This window comes from Sarcophilus harrisii, chromosome 2 (genome assembly GCF_902635505.1).
Source record: "Sarcophilus harrisii chromosome 2, mSarHar1.11, whole genome shotgun sequence".
NCBI lineage: Eukaryota > Metazoa > Chordata > Mammalia > Dasyuromorphia > Dasyuridae > Sarcophilus > Sarcophilus harrisii.
Genome location: NC_045427.1, coordinates 322,001,341 through 322,023,925, shown reverse-complemented (window position 1 = coordinate 322,023,925; position 22,585 = coordinate 322,001,341). Strand labels below are relative to the sequence as shown.

General features: G+C 35.1%; 2 protein-coding genes across 3 annotated transcripts in view; one reads left to right on the top strand and one right to left on the bottom strand.

Moving 5' to 3' along the window:
• MTHFD1 (methylenetetrahydrofolate dehydrogenase, cyclohydrolase and formyltetrahydrofolate synthetase 1) overlaps nucleotides 1-1,208 on the bottom strand; it is a 75,687-nt gene extending 74,479 nt beyond the window's left edge. The window contains exon 1 of the mRNA XM_031952703.1: nucleotides 963-1,208. Coding sequence (XP_031808563.1) covers nucleotides 963-1,003 — 41 coding nt within the window. The 5' untranslated portion in view covers nucleotides 1,004-1,208. The remainder of the gene's footprint in view (nucleotides 1-962) is intronic.
• Nucleotides 1,209-2,569: 1,361 nt separating this feature from the next.
• Nucleotides 2,570-22,585, top strand: part of LOC100926270 (coiled-coil domain-containing protein 170) — a 33,462-nt gene continuing 13,446 nt past the window's right edge. The window contains exons 1-5 of one of the 2 annotated variants that reach the window (XM_003759163.4): nucleotides 2,570-3,538; nucleotides 5,748-5,868; nucleotides 6,988-7,171; nucleotides 13,418-13,546; nucleotides 20,585-20,841. In XM_003759163.4, coding sequence (XP_003759211.2) covers nucleotides 7,025-7,171; nucleotides 13,418-13,546; nucleotides 20,585-20,841 — 533 coding nt within the window. In that variant the 5' untranslated portion in view covers nucleotides 2,570-3,538; nucleotides 5,748-5,868; nucleotides 6,988-7,024. Of the gene's footprint in view, nucleotides 3,539-5,579; nucleotides 5,682-5,747; nucleotides 5,869-6,987; nucleotides 7,172-13,417; nucleotides 13,547-20,584; nucleotides 20,842-22,585 lie in introns of those variants that run through there. The other variant, XM_031952702.1, reaches the window with a different exon arrangement.

Sequence of the window (22,585 nt, the reverse complement as noted above, 5' to 3'; positions counted from 1 at the left end):
ATAATCCCAGGCCTTCGCTACATCATTTGTCGCCTTCCTTTTCTCTCTTCTAAGTTTTCAGTCCAAAGAACTGGAATTTCTTTAATGCTAACTAGCTACCTCTAATACAACCGGTTTACTTTTTTGCTTCAGTTCTAAACCCCAAAAGAATGGTTTGGGAGCAACTTTGCTATCAGTTACATTCTTACCACCCTAAGAACAGCTTTCGTGGTACTTTGCTACTTAAAATGGATGAGTTATTAAGTGACAGACAAGGTCAAAAGTCCCAGAAGCAGGATTCGAGAAGGACAAATCTTCCTAACCCACAACTTTAACCTTCACATCTACAATAAAGCATTAAAGCACTCCCCGAGTAATCCAATTCTCAGGGAACTTTAGGTAATATAACCCATGGAAAGAAAATATAAGGCATGATTCTAAAATAAGTTTCTGACAATCACGTATCTACCAGGTGTAGTAGGGACCATAGTAGATTTTTTCCATTCCCCAGGTTCTGAAGGACAGCAGCAATAAAAATGACCATGGATCGTCTTCAGTATTTTCAAATACTAGGGGAGAGAAAGAGGAGTAAAATCGTCCTTTTTTATTCCCGTTAAAACAAGTACTAGGATTCCCTGGATTCAAGGAGGGAGATGTCCTGGAGCACTCCCCGGATTCCGGGCGGTACAGGTATAGGGGTAAAACCCGCCAAGTGAACTAATAATCTGACGGTCCTCATATCTAAGGAGGAAATTTTACTAAAGGAAAGGGCACCGAGAGTGTGCCCCACTACCCGGGGGGGGATGACAGGAAAGCAGATGCTAAGGGGAATCCTTGTCCCGAACTTAGCCCTCCTCCCGCACCCAGGACCACTTCTGGAAACCGCCCCGATCGTGTTCCCACGGGGCCCTGGACAACTCGGTCTCCTTCCCACAGTCCTGCAGCCCAACCCTGCCCCCCAGCTGGAAGCACTTGTGGCTTACGCGGAGACCACCTTCCCGTTGAGAATTTCTGCCGGTGCCATGGCCCTTCTCTGCCCACAGCCCTCTTTCGATCCCCCAGTCCTCCAGCTGCAAGACACTCCCGATCGGCGCAGGACCAACAGACCCCACGTGCTGGCCGCCCAGAGGCTTGGTATCTACTGCGCAGGCCCTAGACCTCAGCGTGCTCGCGCGCGCGGTAAATCGACAGAGAGGCGGGGGATGGGGTCGGGTGGGAAGGGAAAAGTAGCGGCGAGGAGAAAGCAAGAAAGAGGAAACCGCCAGTTATTGGCTGGAGGGAGCGTGATTTTCGGGATACGTCATTTTAGCGGGAGGAGGAGGGTAAAGGACTCCGCAGGCCAGAGAGCGTTCAAGCTCGCCCTCGAATCTGGCCAATCAGGAGGCGTAGCGAAGGGGCGGAAAGGGACGCAGGATTGGTTGGGGGTGGGGTGGAGCGGTTCCCCTTGAGGTAGCGTGCGTGTTGTGCGTACGTCCGTACATCCGGGGGAAGAGAGTGAGCAGTCTGGAGCTTGGGTGCCCTCTAGGCTCTTCGCTAACCTTCTTCTAGAGCGGCGTTGGCGCTCGGCTACGGCAGCGCATAAGGAACAAATGCGGATATTGCGGAAGCCATCCCGTCAGGAAAACACCGTGCACTCGGTCTCTGATTTCTGAGAAAACACGGTCCCCGTCACCGGGAGGTTGTTGCAGGGGACAATGTAACGCGTCGCTAAATTGACCCAAGGATGTGTTCGGAACTGCGACAGGCTCTTTCCTACGGATCATTTAGTGAATTAGAATGCTGGTTATTTCCTATACAAAACAAAACAAAAGAGCTAGGTTCGTTCACTCTGCAAACTCTAGGGTTAGAGGGAGGTCTCCAGATCAGGATTAGGGGAAGAAAGCCGGACGTCTAGAGAGAGTGTATTGTAATAGTCACACAGGAGGTTTTTTTTTTTTTTTTTTTTTTTTTTTTTTTTTTTTTTTTTTTTTTTTTACAAATGAGGAAACGAAGGACTAAAGTTGAAACAATTGCGGGGATTACAGCTTCAGCTTCCACAGAAGGAATAATCCTCCCAACCAGTGTATATGGGATGAGATGCATGCCCAGCTCTTCTGGACTCCAAATGGGGCACTTAGTAACACTACCAGACAGCGAGTAGATTTGGAGTTAGAAGATTTGAGTTGGAAGGCAGATCTTGCAAGCCACAGTGAGGTTTTTTCCCAGATAAAAGTAGGATTATGTGATCTCAATTCAGAGAAAATAATGGGAGAGTTATGAACCTTTTAAGTTTTATTATAGATTTTTTCAGTGATAGTTGTTTTAAAAAGTATTCCCAGATATAGTGTTAAATAATGCTTATCATTGGACAAGTTGCTTACTCTCTGTGCTTCATCATGCCCTTTGTATGTATATATATATTAGAAGATTAGCAAATTGGGATATATTATCTCTAAAGTGATTCCAGCTAAAATTTGGTGATGTTATTGCTAATAAGGTGTGACTTAATTGCTAATGGCTCAGTTGATAAAGCGCTGGACCTGGAGTCATGAAGACCTGAGTTCAAATCTGACCATCAGACTTACTGTGTGACCCTAGGCAAATCTCTTTACCTTGTTTTCCTCAGTTTTCTCATCTGGAGTGGCTCTTTAGAGAATAAAACATGAACTCTTCTGACCGATTTTTATGGGTAGACTTTTATCACCTGGCGTCAATCTATATAGTTTTATTCCCCTATCACACTCTGCAATCCAATCAACATGGCACCCCTAGCTGTTCCTTATATAACATTCCATTTCCCATCTTTGTGCCTTTGGTGGTGTTTGGTTATTGTCTTTCATGCCTGTCATTCTTATGGCATCACTATATTAGAGTCAAGTTACAGTCTCTCCAACAGACCAATATAAATGGTCTACAAGTTGAGCACAAATAGACACACAAATAGTCCATGTCAACATTTAGGGTGTATTCCCTAAATTTGTGCATCTGACACTTCTTTTTTGAGCTACTGCAATTCTGCTTTCCTTATAGAGCTCAGCATCTTCTTTGATGAGGGCACACAAGCTGGGTGGTGCTATGCAGACCTATGCCAGTATCTCCTATGTCACACAATTCCAAGGACCTTGAAAGTATCCTTGTATCACTTCTGACTACCTTGCAAGCACTTGCCTTGTGTGAGTTCTCCATAAAATAGTCTTTTATGAAAGCAATATGTATTTAGTATTTGAATGACAGCCCATTGGAATTGTGTCCTCTGCAGTAGTTTGAATGCTAGGCAATTTAGTTTGAGATAAGATCTCAATGGATAGCTTATTCTGCCAGCTGATCTTCAGAATCTTCCTAAGTCGATTCAAATGGAAATGATTCAGTTTCCTGGCATGGTGCTAATATTCTCTCTAGGTTTCACAGGCACATAGCAAATAAAATCAGCACAAGGGCTCTGCAGAACTTCAATTGGTTCTCAGTTTAACACCTCTTCCCTCACACTTTTCCTTTGGAGACTACCAAACACTGAGTTCTGGCAATGCATGTGTCAAGACGCATCATCAATGTGTACATCCCTGGAAAGTGTACTACTAAGGTAAGTGAATTTTCCCACATTATTAAAAACTCCATTTGCTTTGTGCCTTTGTACTGTCCATAACCATTTCCTAATATATACTCCTTCTTATGCCTCAAAGAGTCCTATTAATTTAAGACAGGGCTCAAGAACCACCTTCTGCATGAACCCTTCCTTATTTCTGCCCCCCCCCCCCACCAACTACTATATATTGTCTTCCTAATTATCTTGTATTTAACTACTTTTTAAAAATATTTATTCCACAAATAACTCTATATGTGCCTGTTGTTTCCCTTATTCAAAGAGTTGTGTACTCTTTGAGAGTGTTGTTCATTCTGTATATTTCTATCCTTAGCAGGTAACAGGCACTTATTTAATATTTACTGACCAATTAATGAAAAGCTGATTTGTAGTAATTCACAGGAAATTAAAAAAAAAAAAGAACAAATCACCCTCGAGAGGGTTGAAAAGAGGAAAGGATGAATTATAGTACCTTGAATATAAGTACTGCAAATAAAATTCAAGCTATTGATGAGATGGGAGAGCTTTGAGGAGTTCTTCAAATAATAACAAAATTCATATGGACAAATGTCAAGAATGTCAAGGGAAAAAAAGAAGGGAGAGATTAAAAAATTCAGTTTTGGACATAGGACAGACCAGTTTAATATAGCCAATAGATAGTTGAGTCTGGAATTTAGGAGAGAAGTTGTAGATGACCTTCTTAAAGAGATTAGCTACAAAAGAGAGGAGTGAATCATGATATTAGCTAGGGGAATGGATGTATCAGGGTACTATCATCAGGATTCTGTGTCTGAAGGGAACAAAAGAGCCATACCTGGTAGACCAAAAATTTGGAAATTTGTTGTTCAGAGAGTCAGATCTGAGATGAGTATGAAATATCTGTTGATCAGTTCTAAAGTTAGCTTTATCTCCTGGGGAGAAAATTAATTATTAGGTCATTGTTTCATATTTTAAATATCTGTTAATGTTCAATTTTGAATCTTGTTGATTCATTTTTAAGCATTTACTTTGTGATGGAAAAAAGCAGTTTTTATACTTACTTGATAATGACTTCTTACATTGAGTAACTTTGCTAGATGGAATAATTCCCTTTTGGGAAACTCTAGATATGAGCATAACTAAGGTTCAAGGGCAGTTGAGCCACAAGAATAAGAAAGGATTTTTCTCTCTTCTGGGCTCAGATCAACCCCTCAAAAAACAGGACCAAGAGAGCAATTACATACTAATATCTACTAATTTAAAAAGTACCAAACAGCTTCAAAACTCTTAGCTACAACAGATAATGTTGGTATTTTCTTGTCAATTCATGTGCTCGCCAATTTTTTTTTTTTTTTTTTGGTCATTTGGTAAATAATGAAAGGGTGAGTGCTTAAGTCTTTATTTTGTTTTATTTTTAGTTGTTGGAACTAAAATATCTTTTATAAGGCAGAAAGATCCAAAGCACACTTTTTAACTTTTCTTTGTTTTGAATTTTTGTGGGTCAATTAGATGCTTTTTTTTGAGAATCTATTTATTGAAACTACCTAAGGTTTTAATTTGCTACATAAAAAGCCATTATATCTGACTGATATTTTTTCCATCTTTCAAAATTTAAGTTTCACCTCTTCTATGAAAGTTTCCTTGAACATCCCCCCCCAAATTGATATAATCCTTTTCTTAAAAATTTTGTTTTGACACATTATATTATGTATTATAGCCATTTGTGTCTTTATCTTATTCCCCTTAATTTAATTGCAAGCCCCTTGAGGGCAAGGATAGTTAAGTATAGAAATTGAATCTAGAAGAGATTTCAAACATATTTTACTCTGTACTCCTCATTTTACAGATGAAAAAAACTCAAATAAAAAACAGGTGAACTGATTTGTTCATGTCCTTATATAATCATAATTCATAATTTGAATCCAGATCCTTATTATTTTACTTAATTCTGTATCCCCAGCCACATATTAGGCAATTAATGAGTATCAGTTGAATTGAATTGATTTGAAATCAGGGCAAGTGTTGCTGACCTTTGATCCTTGTGATGTCATCACTCAGCAACCACTTCTTTGAAATGTCAACATTCTATAGGCATAGCAGTGCAGCCGTTTAATAAGGCTGGAGACTGTTCTTAGATCTGCATTTTTCTGCTTTACCTGATAAGGTAAAAACTTCTGAATTCAATTATCTTCTAGATAAAGTGTAGTACATCATATTCTTCTACTTTCAGGTCTTTACAGCATTTGTAAAACTACATTGGAAAAAGGTAGAAGAGACATATTACCATCAAGATCACAGGAGGGGGTGATTTGATCTCCAAGCAGCTTCCTGTTTTATACTTCCTATAACTGGTGAGTATTATAGACATTATATTTGGAAAGCTTCCAAAAAATGCTCAGTTAATATTTGGTACCCATTTCATAGTGCTAGTTTTTGGAGACAGGATGAAAATCTGTCAAATAGGACAACTGAATTATATTGGGACTTTTCTGATCTATTAAACATGTTTTAGGGACCAAAATTCCAGTTTAGATTGTATAATCCCCAGATTGAATTACACATTTTTCTCTTCTCATCTAAAAAATTTTAATGGATGGGAAGACTTTGTTCTTAGGAATTGGTTAATTAGAGTAAAGACATAAATGACTGATTGTTATTTCTTTCAAATATCACATATTTTAACTATAGAGGCTTATCCTAATTTAATAGGCACCTTTTGTTTTGGCCAGATACTCTGAGGATCTTCTCTTCCCAGACTGATTCTTTTGTGATGGCGTACTAAGCTCTCTCCCCTCATTTTTTTTTGCCTTAATTCTTACCTAGCCTTAATTATTGAATGGGTGTTGGCCTCAGACAAGCTGAAATCTGGTAAAGACCCTAGCTTAAAAAGACCCAAGGTCTCCCACTGCATCAGGAACCATTATCAGATATCTAGACCCATGTCTTGCCAACAGATTCCAAAGACTCTGCAGGAGAGAGTGGAACTGCTGACTTTGTACAGCTCTGCCTCACTTAAATCTAATTCATTTGCAAGTCAGGATATCAACTTCTTGTCACTAGTTCTTCTTGAGAAAAAAGGATGGACAACAGTCAATGCCTATAACTGAATTCTACAGTTAATATAATAACTTAAAGTATAAAAGATTCATGTATTGCTTATATTATACACATTTATATGTAGTCCAGTATGTAGATATGTAAATATAATAGATATATACACATACGTGTGCGTATAAACACAAATTACTGCAAAAGTTATAATCTAAAAACTGTTTTGATGATCTCTTTGGAAACAAAGTCCACCTTCTTGGCTCTAAGCAGCACAGGTAGCACAATTCAGTTGGGATAGCTCCTGTGAGAATGTGCTGAATAGTGAGAAAGAGAGTACAGTGGAACCTCTCTGAAGACATTGCTGTTGAGTAGGTAGACCTTGTGGCTCCTCATCACTGATATATTTTGTCTTCTTACAGAACCAGCTGAATCACCAGAAGATCTGCTATCTCTGGCATGGCAGATCCTCACCAGTTTTTAAGTCAATCAGATTCAGGAAAATCTGTTGCTAGTCGAAGCAAAGCACTACTTGATACTATGATGTCAAAAGTCAGATATCCATCATCTCATACATCTCGAAAAAACAGCGCAGTGATGGGTCAGGTACTCTTAACATTTTTAATACCTATTTTCCACACCCTTACAAAATATAACATTATGTAGTAGTTTTTCTACAAATTTGATTTGGGGTTTTAACCTAAGTTCTCATTGAAAAAGAAAAAAGTGTTTTATTGAATGTCCATCTCCCCATAATTGATGTATTTTACAACTACTTTTCTTCACACATACTGGTAAAAGTTATCAGAGTTAAGATTCTTTAAATCCTTGTCCAGAATAATCCTTGGCTTGATTGCTAGCAACTTTGAAGCAATTAATAACATTTTCTTCCAATGAAAATTAAAGCAGTTAATTTTGTTTTAGTTTTTATGATGCATTTTATAGCTGTCTCTAATTGTAGAAATAATCTGTTAATATTGATTCATTCATGTCATCAATATATTCTGTGGCTCACAAAAGGCAAAGATAAAGGGTATTTTAAAAAGGCTGAAAATGTTAACTCTGTATCTTACCCTATTAAGAGTAAGGCCAGTGATTGTCCTCCCACCTCAGAGATTACCATTTAATCAGTTACTATATGCATGTATACATTAAAAAAGTAAGTCAATCTAAAATGTTCTAATTCCATTATTTGATCTAGAATTATACCAGGAGAAATAATATCCAATATTAATCTAAGTCACCAGGAAGAGATAACATCCAGATTTTATCCCTACCCCATTGACTTAATATCCTTTGAGGTCCTTACCAATTCAATATTTTTGGATGGTTCTTCATTTAGAGGCAGCATAATATAAAGTGCTGAATTTGACTACAAAATAATTCAGCAAGTCAAGTAATTTCAGAAGCAAATGCTAGTTTCTCAAAAATTCATAGCCTGAGCATCAAAACAGTTAAAAAATTAATCTTAGAAGACCTAGTTTAGAACCCCAATTCTGTTACTGTGTGATTTTTTTTGTCCACAAAAGTGATCTCTAAGATTCTCAAAAGGTCTACTATTCAGTGACATTTGTTCAAGGATATAAATGGAACATTTTCCCTATTTTTTTCTTCCTTCCTTCCTTCCTTTTTTGTTTTCTCCTTTCTTCATACTTTCCTTTCTTCCTTCCTTCTCTTTTTCTTTTCCTTCTTTCTTTCTTTTTATTTCTTTTTCCTTTTCCTCTTTCTTTCCTTTTATTTCTTTCTCTTGCTAAAAATTCAATTAGATTCAATAGACAATTCACCAAATTAAGTAATTTTAGAAGCAAATGTTTCTACCTTAAAATTTTATAGTCTGAGCATGAAGACAGTTAAGAAATTAGTTACAATTTATTTTCAATTTCCTGAGAGAAAGAAAACCTCTGTAGATGAAAATGAATTCTCTGTAATTATAAAGGTATCCAAGTCTGGAAGACTCATCTTGAATTCAAAGCTGGCCTCAGACTTTTATTAGCTGTGTGACCCTGGGAAAGTCACTTAAACCCTGTTTGCCTCAGTTCCTCATCTATAAATGAGCTGAAAGAGATGGCAAACCACTCTAGTATCATTACAAGAAAATCCCAAACGGGGTCACAAAGATTCTAACATGACTGAAACAATTGCACAACAGCATGTTTTATAACTAAAGATAATTTTGTACTTAGCATAGAAGATTTTCTAGAGCGCCATAAAATTTATAATTGTGATATTTCAGACATTTTTATTAAATATTTGAAATTTTATTGTGACTCTTGGATTACTGACATCACCCATCAGTAATGGTATGGTTGCTAGCCATGGTGCTGAAGCAATTTAGCTCTGTCTGGATACTATCCACTACATCCATGTAGGTGTGATTTGTTTATGTCTTGCTTGTGATCAAGGATGTCAATAATGGTTTAGGGCAAACTTGATCTCTGTGAAAGAATGAAATTCCCTTTGGAAGGGTTTCTAGTCCCTATATGTCTATAAATGGCTGAATGGAATTCAGTTAGTTTGGCCATTGACAAGCTATAAAATGTGATGAAAACTGACTGACAGACAAATATCTTTTATATTCCTGTATAAGAGATAAGATTCTGAAATCCCATCTGTATCCTTCAATAGAGAGAGAAACTGGAAGACAGATAACCACTATCTCATCAACAACCAGAAAAAAAGATAACAGATTCGTATTTGTGTTTGTGGTGTAGATTAAGAGCTCATAGGTTAATGTTGAAATAAAGTACAGTATGTTTATTCTCCAACATGTAAATATCTAATTTGTGAACATCTTTTGTTTATGAAGTTTAAATTGTTCATTATTTTTCTCTCTCACTAATCATCAGAGGCCTCTCAGCAGCCTAGCCAAAGTTACCAACAGAAGATTGAAGATGCCAATTGGTAGTTGGTATCTATATAATTCAGTGCTTCTTTCCCTCAGAAACATCATGCAAATGCCATATTTCTGCCTTTTCCATCATTCACTGCTCAAATCTCAGTTAATTCCACCTCAAATAATCTCCCATTGTTATACAAACATATGCAAGTGCACACATGCTGATATTAATTTAATTTATAGATCTTAATTTGAGGGGAGGACCAATAGATTGACTTCCAGATATCCTTCTACCTCCTTTCCTACCTATCATAAGTCAATTAAAGGTGATAATTTTTTAATATTATTTTCCCCCAGCTACATGTTAAGAAAAATGTTGGCCTTCATTTTTATAGAATTTTGAGTTTCAAATTTTCTTCTCCCTTCCTTCCCCCTATCAAAGATGGTAGGCAGTTTGATATAATTTATACATGTATTATTATGTAAAACATACTTCCTTATTCACACTTTAATTGGGGGTGACAATACATAAAATTCAACTATTATGTAGATGGAAAGACTTAAAGTCTTAAGGATTCAGAAATGGGGTACGGCAGGGGAAATGTCAAGACCCCCACCAGGAGTACTGACGCTGTACAAGTAGGTCAGACAATAGTGATAATGTCATGAGTCAGGAGGACATTGAGAAAGGTAGATGGTACTCTTCCATTTCACCAGAAGGAACTGAGGTTGCTAACTGGTATCTTATTTAAATTATTTTATTAGTAAAGCAGCCCAAAAAGGATTTAGGGTGGTTTATACTGAGGAGGTCAAAGAGAGATGGCAAAAAGGGGAAAGATAATCCATTGATTGTATAGGATGAATTTTGGGTTGGAATCAGTAGAGGAGGCAAGTGGAGAAGGATGCTCCTAATGATAAGCATCCAATTCAACCTTGAAGACCTTGCTTTTAATACTGGCTTTTAGCAATCATTCCTCTCTAGTTCTTCAATGCCTCTTTTTCTACTGTCTACTCTCATTAGATCATTGAAGCATTTCTGTGAGATTAGGTGTAAGTATTATTGTTGTTTCACAGATATATTTCACAGATAAGGAAACAAGTTATAAGTTTATCTAATTTGTATAATTTAGAAGTTACCCAAAGTCACACAACCAAGATATGAATTCAAATTTTCTCTTTCCAAGTATTCTTTTTATCCTCATTCTACCTCTTTAGTGTATTCCTATTTTGATGGATTTTGTGCTTTCATCCATATGAGTGTTCCTTCTGTGGTAAAGATGCATCCTAGCTTCATCTTCTCAACATATGTAGCTTGTCATATATAACAATAAATTCACTCAAAATGCTCAGGACTTCTTCTAGGTCTCTTTGATTTTATCTACATAGCAATGGAGCACATGGGCTATGTACTTCATCCCTTGTTTTTGTAAGTTGAGATACTATCTACTTTTCAAACTGTCCATTTCTTTTTGACATCTATTATAATGCTTCTGATAGGCAATATTCCTTTGATAATATGCTGTAGCCCATTTAATGCAGTTATGATTGAGGCTAAAAGATTGAGTAGAGGGAGACCTTTTTTGATTGGAATTAATACATTAATACAAATTAATCCCTTTAGGATATCAGGATTTTAAGATTATAAATTTAGCGACTAACAGATCCCTAGTACATATCTGATCCAATCCCTATTTTTCATAAGTGAAAAAATTGAGACTTAGAGAAATTAAGTGACTTAAAAGAAGTCACACAGGAAAAACATTGTTCTTGCTATCTCATCTGCTCTTAAGTTATAGATATCTTAATTGAGATACTAAAAGACATTAAGAAAGCAAATATTTCCACAATTCCTCTGAAAAATAGTTCTGAGGTATTGTTGAGATAATTTACAATCCAAACTTAATTTTTCTATATGTTTTTAAATAATGTCTTAATGCAAAGAAAAGATAGTCAGGAACATAAAGTTTTCTATTATTATATTTGTTTTTTTGAAATAGAAATATATTGTTACATATTTTGAATTCTCTCTGATGTTCTGCTTGGGCACATGACACTGATTTTTTTCTTTTTCTGTTTTTCTCTTATTTTGTTTTTTAAGTTTTAAATAAAATTTTTAAAAGAAAAAAACAAAACAATTTTTTACTGACATAATTCATTTTCTTTTTTTGTAATTTTTCACTTTAGCATATATAATTAGAATCTCTTGAGTTGTCAAAAGAGAAGCAAGAGCAGGACTCAGGACTGAAATGTGCTTAATCTGAACTTTTTAAAAATATTTTGATGTTCTTACTGTCATCCCTATTTTATTGCTGTGTGCTTAGTTGATGGCTTTAAAATTTGGGTTCCAAACTCTTAATAGTTGCTCAAATAAAACTGAGGAGCATAGAACACCTAGCAAACAAAAGATAATATTTATGTAATTGGCCCATAAAAGATCCCCCTACAATTCCAATTCAATCTTCCTCAAAAGTGAATTTGGTCAGTCTTCTTCTCTAGAATTTTTCAAGTCATTGTTATCCCCCCTCCTTCACTTGCTTTCCTCCTTCTTTCTCTCTTCCTCCTTTCCTCCTCCTTCTATGTCTTCTCTTCCTCTCTCAAAACATTGTGGAGTATTATCTTCTTTGTATCTCAGACATCCATAGTTCCATAAAATTTCTTTTTTTGTCAGTGTCATCTGTTTATTCATATTTTCAGCCTTTCCTGAATTGAAACTTTTGTTAGGAATAGCTTCTTCCTACTTTTGCACTCTTAGGCAGTGGAATCTTGCTGCATAGTGTTGGACATAACTGAATGACTGAACAACAGCAGCAACAACAACAAAGCACTGAATTTTCTAAGAACCTTGGATAGTTCAAGTCAGAGTACTACAAAGAGTCCCTAAAGCATTTCAGATTGATTTGTAACATGCAAAATCATTTAAGGAAAATTAACCATAACTGAAATCTAATCTGATAACATAATCTATACTCTGCTTTTGTGACATTTTCTCTTTGAGAGGAATATTTGATTATCTGTTCTGTAATATCAGTATTGGTCATTACAGGTTTTTGTTTTTGTTTTTGTTTTTTTTGCTAAGGCAATTGGGGTTGGTCATTACAGTTTTATTAGCCTTTAATAGGCCTACAATCTTGAAGACCAATAACTTTAGGGAAATGTATTTTGGGTTTGAAATTTTTATTTCACCAGGTTTCATGTAACCAATTCTTCTTCTGATGGTTTTTAGAATATTTTATTTAATATTTTAGAATATTTTCCTTGTATTTTAGTTTCATAAATTTTCATTCAATAAAAAATTAATATAACGGACAGTTTAGAAATTGTTCTTTCTCTTATTTAACATTAGGAGGAGCTCTTGGAATAAAGGAAAAATCTTGACAAACAAGCAAAGAAATACAAAACTGGCTCAAAACGGTGATGGTGATAGTGATGATGATGATAACAATAATAATAATAATAATAATTAGCTCTAATATGTAAATGTTTCCAATTACATTAGATGGAAATTGAACAACATGAGCCAGCCACTTCCTGTCTTTGATCCTCACTTTTCTCATATATTCTCTCATTCCCTCTCTCCCCAAAGTCCTCTTCAGTTTCACATCCTATGATGTCTAGAGTTAAATCGGATCTTCCTAGTAAGCAAAATACAGCTTAAAAACACTGTAAAACTTTTATTGGATTTTAGACAAATTTTCCTCAGATTTTCTATCTAAATTTCCATGGTCCTTTTTACCCCATAGATTTATGTAGGTGGACACATTCATTTTTAGGTTAAGTAAAGTCAACCAGCATTTATTAAGTATTAACTGTGTCTCTCAGTCATTTTGTTTAAAGACCCTGTGCTGATAGTCAGGATAGGACCTTTTTGGGAGGGAATGTGTGCTAGGTTAACAGAGAAAAATATTAATATTTCTTGTTTGTTGTTTGAATGACTGTGGTAGAATAGTAAATTTTTAGTTCTACCCATAAAGTTGGTGTTAAAAGATCAAATAGTTGAATTGCATTTGTCTTTTCAGTCTTCTTTTGACCCACCCCTTGAAGCAGTTTCCTCTCCAAATCACATGCTGTACTTCAAAAGGGGAGCGGACCCAGTCCATACAGACTATGCAGCCCTGCTGGTGAAAAACAAGAGTCTTCAGACAGAGGTGTGTAAATCCTTTAATACACAGTTTTGGGGAGAAATTTTTCCTTAAGAAGTAATTGACATATCTCATCTCCTTCCTGGGTTGCTTTCTGGCATGATGGCTTCAGGGACAAGGCTTAGAAATAAAAAAAAAAAATGTACTTTTCATTAAATGAATGCAAAACCAATATCAGATTCCTTTGAATGCTAGAATGAGTGGCATTTGACAAGAATGTCATCTCCTAAATTGAACTTTCTATGGAACTTTCATATCTATTTTAATCTTTCTATATAATGATATTACTAGAATAAACCCAGTTTAATAATTTGAGAAATTGACTAAGGTTGAATATTTTCTTATAATCTTTCAAAGAATTTTTTATTTTAACTAAATCTGTTGTCGTGATTTTTACTTTTACAAGTGCTTCTTCAATTTGGTCTTCTGATTTTCATATTAGTGTTAAATTTGGATTAATGCACTAAATGAGTAATACATACATTTAAGGTTCTGTCTTGGTTCTTTTCCCATCAATATTCTTTTTGGTACATTAGTTATTTCTATTGTTCCATTTTAAAAATTGATTCAGCCCTTTTTTTTCATTTTCTGTTGTTTGATTTTTATTTTTTCTTGGAATATTCTTAAAAACTGCTTTTCTTCTCAGTATTTCTATTGTTGTGATTTTTCAGAGGTTAATGAAGAGCCTGGCTCTTTTCAAGACCTTTCTTTCATCATCTTAAATGGAAAATGCAAAATGAACTATATCTTAAGATACAGAAAATGTCTGGTTGTCAATTTAGGAATTATTTCAGAATGAGCTATTTGTGTTTAGTAATAACATTGTGCAAACATAGTGCAAAAGCCAAATTCAATACAAAAATAGGAGAAAGGATAAAGATGAGTATCTATTTAAACAGGCTGTCAACTCTAAAAAATAAGAAGTGGACCAAAATAATGATACCATTGCTTAGAAACAACATATACAAAACTGCTTTCTAAGCAAGAAACCCAAAAAGTCCAGAAATCACCACAGACAACAAACACTTTTATCTCCTTCTCATGAAGAAAGATATTACAAACATATGCAATGCCACTTAAGAATTCAATAAATAAATTCAGTTCAATAATTTATAAAACATTATGAAGAATGACAGAAAATTATGAGTAGTATTGCCAAACAAAATGATGAAATAAAGTTAGTGAAAGAATGAGAAAGATTTAAATACTTATGTTCTAGGCACTGGACTGAGCCCAGTGAATACAAATAAAAATAAGCAAGGTAGTCCTTGTTATCAAGGAATTTACATTCTAGTACGGAAAACAAGAAAACATATATAAGTGAATGGCAATTAGGAAAGCCCTCCTTCCCTTCTACCTTTGTAGGGTAATGAGGTGGTAGTACAATGAATAGAGTACTGGGCCTGAAGTCAGGAAGACCAGAGTTCAAATCCAGCCTTTGACGATTAGTAACTGTGTTACCCTGGACAAATCACTTAGCTCTGTTTGCTTCAGTTTCCTCATCTGCAAAGTGAACTGAAGAAGGAAATAGAAAACTGTCCCAGTATCTCCGGCAAGGAAACTTCCCAAAATGGGTCATAAACAATTGGACACAACTCAAAAAAAAAAAAGTTATCCCATTTTTAGTCACTGCCATAACAGGCTAATTGGCTTGTTGCTATTTTTTTTTTCAGACTAATCCATTCCTAATCTGAGGGTAAAAGTTGCTTTGATGTTTTAATTTCTTTTATGCATCGCCTTTATGTTTATTCCGCGTTAGCTGCTCATACACCAGCTACTAAATATCATGTCCTTCTAACATTTTGCTTGGTAGAATTGTTAATAATGGAGTAGCATTATTGAATTCTGAAACTTACACTATATCCTACCCCCAGATGTTTTAGTATAATGGCTTTCTACTTGTCCTCCATGAAATCCCAAGGTTCCATGAAAAAGATCTGTGTGGTTCAGTGAATAGAGTGCTTGCTGGCTCTGGTAAAAAGCTGAGTTCAAATCTAGTTAAATATTTCCTAGCTTTTGACCCCAGGAAAGTCATTTAATCTTTATTTGCTTCAGTTTCCTCATTTGTAAAATGAGGATAATAGCATCTATCTCCCAGGATTGTTGTGAAGATAAAATATGAGATGAATGAAAAGTTCATGAGAAAGGGTTTTGGGGTAATTAATAATCAGTTTATTAATTAGGTTAGCTAGTAATCAATAAATTGATAATCAGTATTTTCTCTGTAATCAAAGACACCTAACGGAGATGACTGAATGCTTTGCCTTGATATACTTTTTGGAAAGGGGGTGCTTCTGATAGATAAAAATCAACTTTGATTGGTGAACAGTTAATGAGGGGGTGGACTTTTAAATGAGGAGATAGGCTGAAAACCATTAGCTCTTCCTGGTGAGAACATGGATTGATTTTGACTCTCAGCTGACTCTAGCAATCTGGACAAAGGAGTCCATTTTTACCCAAACCACTCTGTTTAGTTTTTTTCTAGAAGCTAGGTTACCCTAAACTCAGAGGAAGTAGTTCTGGAATACACCTAGTAGATTTCTGTTTATACTATAAACAAAATTAAGGTTCTTTCAGTGAGGTCCTTCCCAAGATTGGGGAGCATATATCCTGAGAATTAGGCCAATCTCATTTCTTAGCCTAGTCCTGCAGAGACTGGCTGAATGACCTATAGGGGCTGGTCCCTGAATGAGGAAATAGAAAGGAAAAATCTTAGTCCTGATTTAATAATTGTTTGTTAATATAATATAAAAATAATTTATTTTAATGAGTTAATATTTGTATTTTGAAAACTTTAAAGCAATATATAGTCGTTATTATTATTGTTGTTATTGTTATCACCATCTTTGGATATCTCTAGGGTCCACTGATTTTGGTCATGGTGGGGGTAGTTGAGACTTAAACTCCAGAATCTCTTAGTTGTTTAAAAAATAACTTTAACCCACTAGACAATTTGTTCTCTTACTAGTTGACTATATCTGAATTTTTCAGAAGGCCTGAACTTGTCTACCTTAGTACCTTTGTCTATTCCATGAGATTCAGATCTAACCTTAAGAAGTTTTAATCCTTTAATGGACTCGAGTTCTGAGACATTTAAAACCATGCAGAAGGATTATAGAACTTCAGAGTTTTAAAACTTTCACTGTCATGAACAAAGAGAATTAAAAACAGAACCTAGAATAGAAGCAAGTCCTTTGGGAAGGTTTTTGACAATAATAAAACCCAGTAAAGTGACTTGCCCAGAGGCATACAGCTAGTAAGTGTTTGTGGCCAGGTTTGAACTAGAAAGATGAGTCTTTCTGATTCTAGGCTCAACACTTATCCATTTTGCCACCAAGATGTTCTAAATGAGCAAAGCAGAATTGAAGTAGCTAAAAAAGAAAAACAAACATGAAATCCGCAGTTAGAGAATCCATTTTGAATCCAATTTGTGCCTGACCTATTGCAGAATATTCCAAGCTCCTCCTGGTCTGATCAGCCAGTCAAACTATGTGTCTCTGACATAGTGATGCCATTTTGGTCCTCTTCAAGAATGAAGGACAACAACCAGCCAATAACAGCAACATGTTGTGGAATGTAGGCAGAAGGTCTAGAGCCTAATGGGAGTGTCTAACACAATATGAGGCATGTATAGAATGCAACCATGGAAACTATATCTTGTTTCTTGGATAGCTTTCATCAATATTATAAAATGTTATATTTCGTCAATATCATAAAATATTGTATTGCAATGTAGTTTTCCAGCCCCCTAGAACTCCAAACTCACTGTCCCAGCTCTCATTCGCATTGGTTGGCCAGGTTCCCAGAGGGTCGTGAATTACTCTATCTTAGAGGTAAGTCTGAGGGATCAGGATGGTTTTGTAGTGCAATTGCCCCTATCCAGTTTGTTTCCTCAATTAATTATCAATTAGCCAGCTGAAATTGATTAGTTTATGGAAAAAGGTATTTACTAATATGGTATATATAGTAAGTATATGTAGTTGATACAAGAACCATTCTTCTGCATAAGCCTGGCACACACTCCCACAAGTACATACAAAACCTGGAGAAAGTAGACTCAAACTTAAGAGAGTGTATGTGACAAAGGGATACCACACTACACCGGTGTCTTTTCTCCCTCCCTTTGTGCAGTCCTCAAGAAGTTCCCCTTTGGTGGATTTTGGTTTCTGCTGGGCTCCCAGGTTTAGTGCCCTTGTAAAATCCATCCAGTTTTGTCACTGACACATACTAGCTATATATCAATGGGCATATCACCTAAACAATTCTGAACCTCAGTTTCCCCATTTGTAAAATGAGTTGTTATTATCTCCCATGTTTATTATAAGACTCATATCAAGTGAGATATGTAAAATGCTTTGCAAAGTTTAAGTGCTCTGCAGATGTCAATTTTTTATATTGATAGAATATTGACATTAAATCTATTCTGTATGTATCACAAAAATACAATAGCTTTTATTTCATTTTATTTTTCTACTAGACTTCTTAAGATAGAATAAGGTACCCTCTTTATTCTTTTCCCAAATGCAGTCTAAAGTAAAAATCTATTGCAAAGCACCTAGGTCATTCTTTCCTGTAAGGTATTACAATGCTTGTAATTGATGCAATTTCTTCCAGTAACAAAATGTTCCTGACCTTTTTCTGGTTATAAAGCAAATGTTCTTTTATAATATCAAGTAAAAGCAAATTTGTCTTTCTTTCTCCTCTCTTACTAGTTCTCAAGATCACACTCAGCCTAATAAAGAAATTTAAACTGGAAAATTAGATTAAAGTTTCATAGTTAAGGACCAACTAAAAGCAGTGGTGGCTCAATTTTCCTTCATTTAGAAGACTTTTTTTCACTTGCTCAGACACAAGGAAGCAGAGATTTAAAATTTTTTCCCAAGATAAGTTCTAATAACCTATTACTCTTGAGATGATCAACTCTCAAAATCTATTAATGTTGTTCATAAAGACTGAACTTAGTAAATCTTGTACTTGGGGCTAGTAGAGGAGAAAACAGTGTAATTGGAAAGGACATCCTTTTTTATTTATTGTGGGGTAAGATTATGACTTACCGTAAAAAGGCAGATGATTATGGGGGGTGGTCATAGAAAAGGAAATTAATTGGAAGAGGTTGAGGTACCTTTCTCTGGAAATACTAAATCATATATTTTAAAGAGAGAGAGAAAAAAGAAAAAACTTATTGAGCAAGATAAGGAAGGGTAAGAGAGAGAAGGGAAAGAAAAGAATGGAAAGGAAAGGAAAGAAAAGGGTCTAGAGAGGAACATTTGAAGAGAGGGATCCTGAGGGATACAGGAAATTCAGGGCTAATAATGACTAACATAAGAGGCCCAATCATTTCATGTTTAGGAAGGTGACTATTTCCTTAGTTGTTGAGCTCTTGCTCATAATCATCTTTATCTTTATCCAAAATAAAAGGAAAGATGTCAGTCAGGATTATAACATGCCATTGCATGACTGCCTTAAATTATATTATAGGCTTATATTATGGAAGTCATCTGTAAGTCTACTATCAATATTCTTTTATCTATAAATAGAGACATATTGCTTCATCTTCGTACTAGTAATCTCAGTGCCAAATACAGTACCTGGAATTTAGTAAATACTTTTTGATTGATTTATTGTCCTTGAAGTAAAAAAAAAAAAAAAAAAAAAAAAGACCTTGGGTGAAAGTTCGAATTCTGAAACCTTGGTTGTCCCAGGCACCTCTCTAAGACTCTTAAGTTGAAGGGGAGGTATTGATCTTCATTAGTTGATGCAATTCTTATGTGAGTTCTTTATATCAATAAACGGGTCTAAGCAAAAAAAACTTAAATAATCATATATATATATATATATATATATATATATATATATATATATATATATAAACAACCCTCATTATGGTTGTGGAATCTCTTCCAGAATTTTCAAAAGAAGGATATAGGTAAAGAGCTAGCTATCTGTGGTGCTTTGAGTGAAGTACTTCACTAAAGATTTCTTTAGATGTATTTCCTGTTTTTCATCCTCCACTGTTTTTCCCAAGAAAATCCAGTCACAGAGTTGAATGTCATTGAACAACCTCCTTGACTTGCTGTGAGGATCAAATGAGATAATAATTATAAAGTTCTTTGCACAATGCATAGTAAGTGCTATGTAAATGTTATCTATTATTATTATTAGCGAAAAACATCACATATGTCCTTTTCTTTCCCTTTTATTATAGAAGGAAATGCCCTTAAAATTTGAAACCATTATATTTTGCACATTATATGCGACAACAGTCCAAAAGATAGAAGTTATTTTAGGAATAACTAGGAGAGACATAGAGTCCAAAATGACAGAGTTAATGGTCAGTCCAAATCTGAAGCCATGTTCAAGTCTAGATAACACATTTTAGGAACAACACATCCAAAAGACTATAACCAGAATGGGAAGATCATTCCACACAGGGTTGGGGTTAGACAAAATGGTAATTATCTTCAAATACTTGAAGACTCACCATTGGATTAAACTTGTTCTGCTTGGTCCCTAGATGAAAAAATTTAGAGAAATAATTTAATGTAAAAAAATTATGTATGTGACACACATACACACGTCATGTAAAATGTATTTTATATAAAAAATGTAAAAAAAGTATAAAAACATTAATGTAAAAAAACAAAACAAAACAAAGAACAACTTCTTAATAGAATTGGCCAAAAGTGGGATGAGCCTAATGGTCTTTAAACTGAGGCTGGATGACCACTTATAGATATTTGAGAAAGAATTTAGTTAGGTATAAATTAGACTATGAGTTCTGGGGCTTCCTATCTCTGCAATTCTCTGGTTCTGTTAAATAAAATAGTAATTGTGAGCTCTGTTTAGTCCACACTAAGTAGTAGTAATAGTGTTAACATGAATAACTTTACTCATGATGTTTATTTTCATTGATTTTATTTTTAAAATATGACTAACTTTTTTTTTAAACATACACTTGCTGGTCATGAATTTCTAAAAGTTACAACTAAAGGTTAAAGGTTTCTGGTATGAAGGCTATTACTTTATATATTTTTTCCTATGTAGGTAAGGAATCTTCAAACTAGGCTTCTCACAAAAGAAACATCATTGCAAGAGATGAAATCTGAGCTGGAAAATTACAAAGAGAATAATGCCATACAATCCTCCCAGATTCTGTCCTTGAAAGATCATATCAGGGATCTGGAGGAAATCAATGCTTCAGCCACCAGAATAAAGTCTTTGAAAAATGCCAGCATTCAGAATCTTGAAAAAGGGAACTGGGATTTAAGTGAAAGAGTTGCAGAACTTGAAAGTCGTCTAAGGTAAGTATTTCTAATTGGTATCCCCTTTAGGGGATATGGTGAAAAATTCAGTAGATGTATGGAAGAGACCTGGCTCCTACTGCTTGATGACCTTCAGCAAATCATCTTATCTCTAAGACACTCAATTTCCTCATCTATAAAAGGAGAGAGTTGAATGCTTAAGGTCTCTTCCATCTCTAAAAAATTCCTTCATTCTGTAAAATATTTTATCAACTTAATATCCCAAGAGCTCCATACTTACTACCGATCATTGAGATTAAATCAGGTTAAATTGCACATGATTTTGGATTCAGTATTATGTAAAATGTTTATTCCAGTTTTTGTTGGATATAGAGATAAAAGATTTGAAACTATGCCCCAGGCTGCTATTAAGAAAATGGAGAACCGTGTTCTCTCTCTCTCTCTCTCTCTCTCTCTCTCTCTCTCTCTCTCTGTCTGTCTCTTTTTTTCTCTCTTTCCATCTCTCTGTCTCTCTCATGTGTGTGGGAAGTGTGTTGGGTGTTGGAGGGTGGATTATAGCCCAGATATACTTGAAGAAGTCCTAGGAATTACTGTCATCTTAATCAGCAAGAGGAAACCTAAATATGATTCTGTTCAGACTAGTTACTTGAATTGTGTTCTATATGTTACACCATCTAACGGTTTGATTTTTCTTCTGAGACTTCCATTTTCCAAACTGTTTTAGAAGAGAAAAATACTTAAGAGCCTAAAATTGAATTGAGAACCAAACTTATTAGGATCAAGAGATCAATTTAAATATAAGGGCCAATAGGAGGATAAGAAGTGTCCAGACACTGTCTGAAACTAGAGTGACAAAGTCCAGAAAAAGGACCCATAAAGGCAGCTATCATTAGAATGATCCTTATGTGGCAGATCATTTCTTGAAGATAAACCACATCTTGTAGCAGGTTGATCTCTGCTTAAGTGCCATGTCTGGAACTGAGTAGCCCCTCCATTTGGCATAGAGAAGGCTTCAATAAAAATTGTAATTAAAAAAAAAAAGTATAATGTGAGTCACTATTTAGATTTTTCACCAAGAGCTTGAATGCTTTCTGTGTGTTGAATTATTGTTCTTTTAGGAGTCTGTCACAGTTTAAATGAGAAAGAAAATGGCTAGCAGAAGTTCTTGTGGAATAGGGTGTAAAGGGCACAGAGTTAGTAGTAGATTGTCCTCCTGGGGTCATAAAAGAACAACAGGATGCTTTCTTGGTGCTGAAAACTGGAGGAATAAAAATGGTTGGAAGTAGGCAGGCTCTTATGTTTTTGTGAAGATAATGTGTAGAAAAGAATTTGAGTGCATAGAGAATGAAAAGTTACCATTGATTCAAGTGGCTTTGTAGATATAGCAGCCCAACTGAGAAGGATCTACTAAACTATGTAACTTTGGGCAATTCATTTAACCTCTCTCTGCTTCAGTTTCTTCATCTGTAAAATGTAGATAATAATAGCATCTACCTAGGGTTGTTAGGAAGATAAAATGAGATATTTGTAAAGTCCTTTGCAACCCTAAAGCACTATATAAATGTTAACAAATATTATTTTTTCCTTTCTCTTATTATACACGCACATGCATATATCTCACTTAAAGATGATTATATTGGACCTAATTGTATTTTGCATTTCTTGTGCTATTCCTAGCTTCTTTCCACAAATAGTTAAATTGCCAACTGTTTACATAGTAAATAATCCCCATTCCTCTCATGGAAATGTTCATATTTTAAAGGAAAAAAATTATTCCATTTAG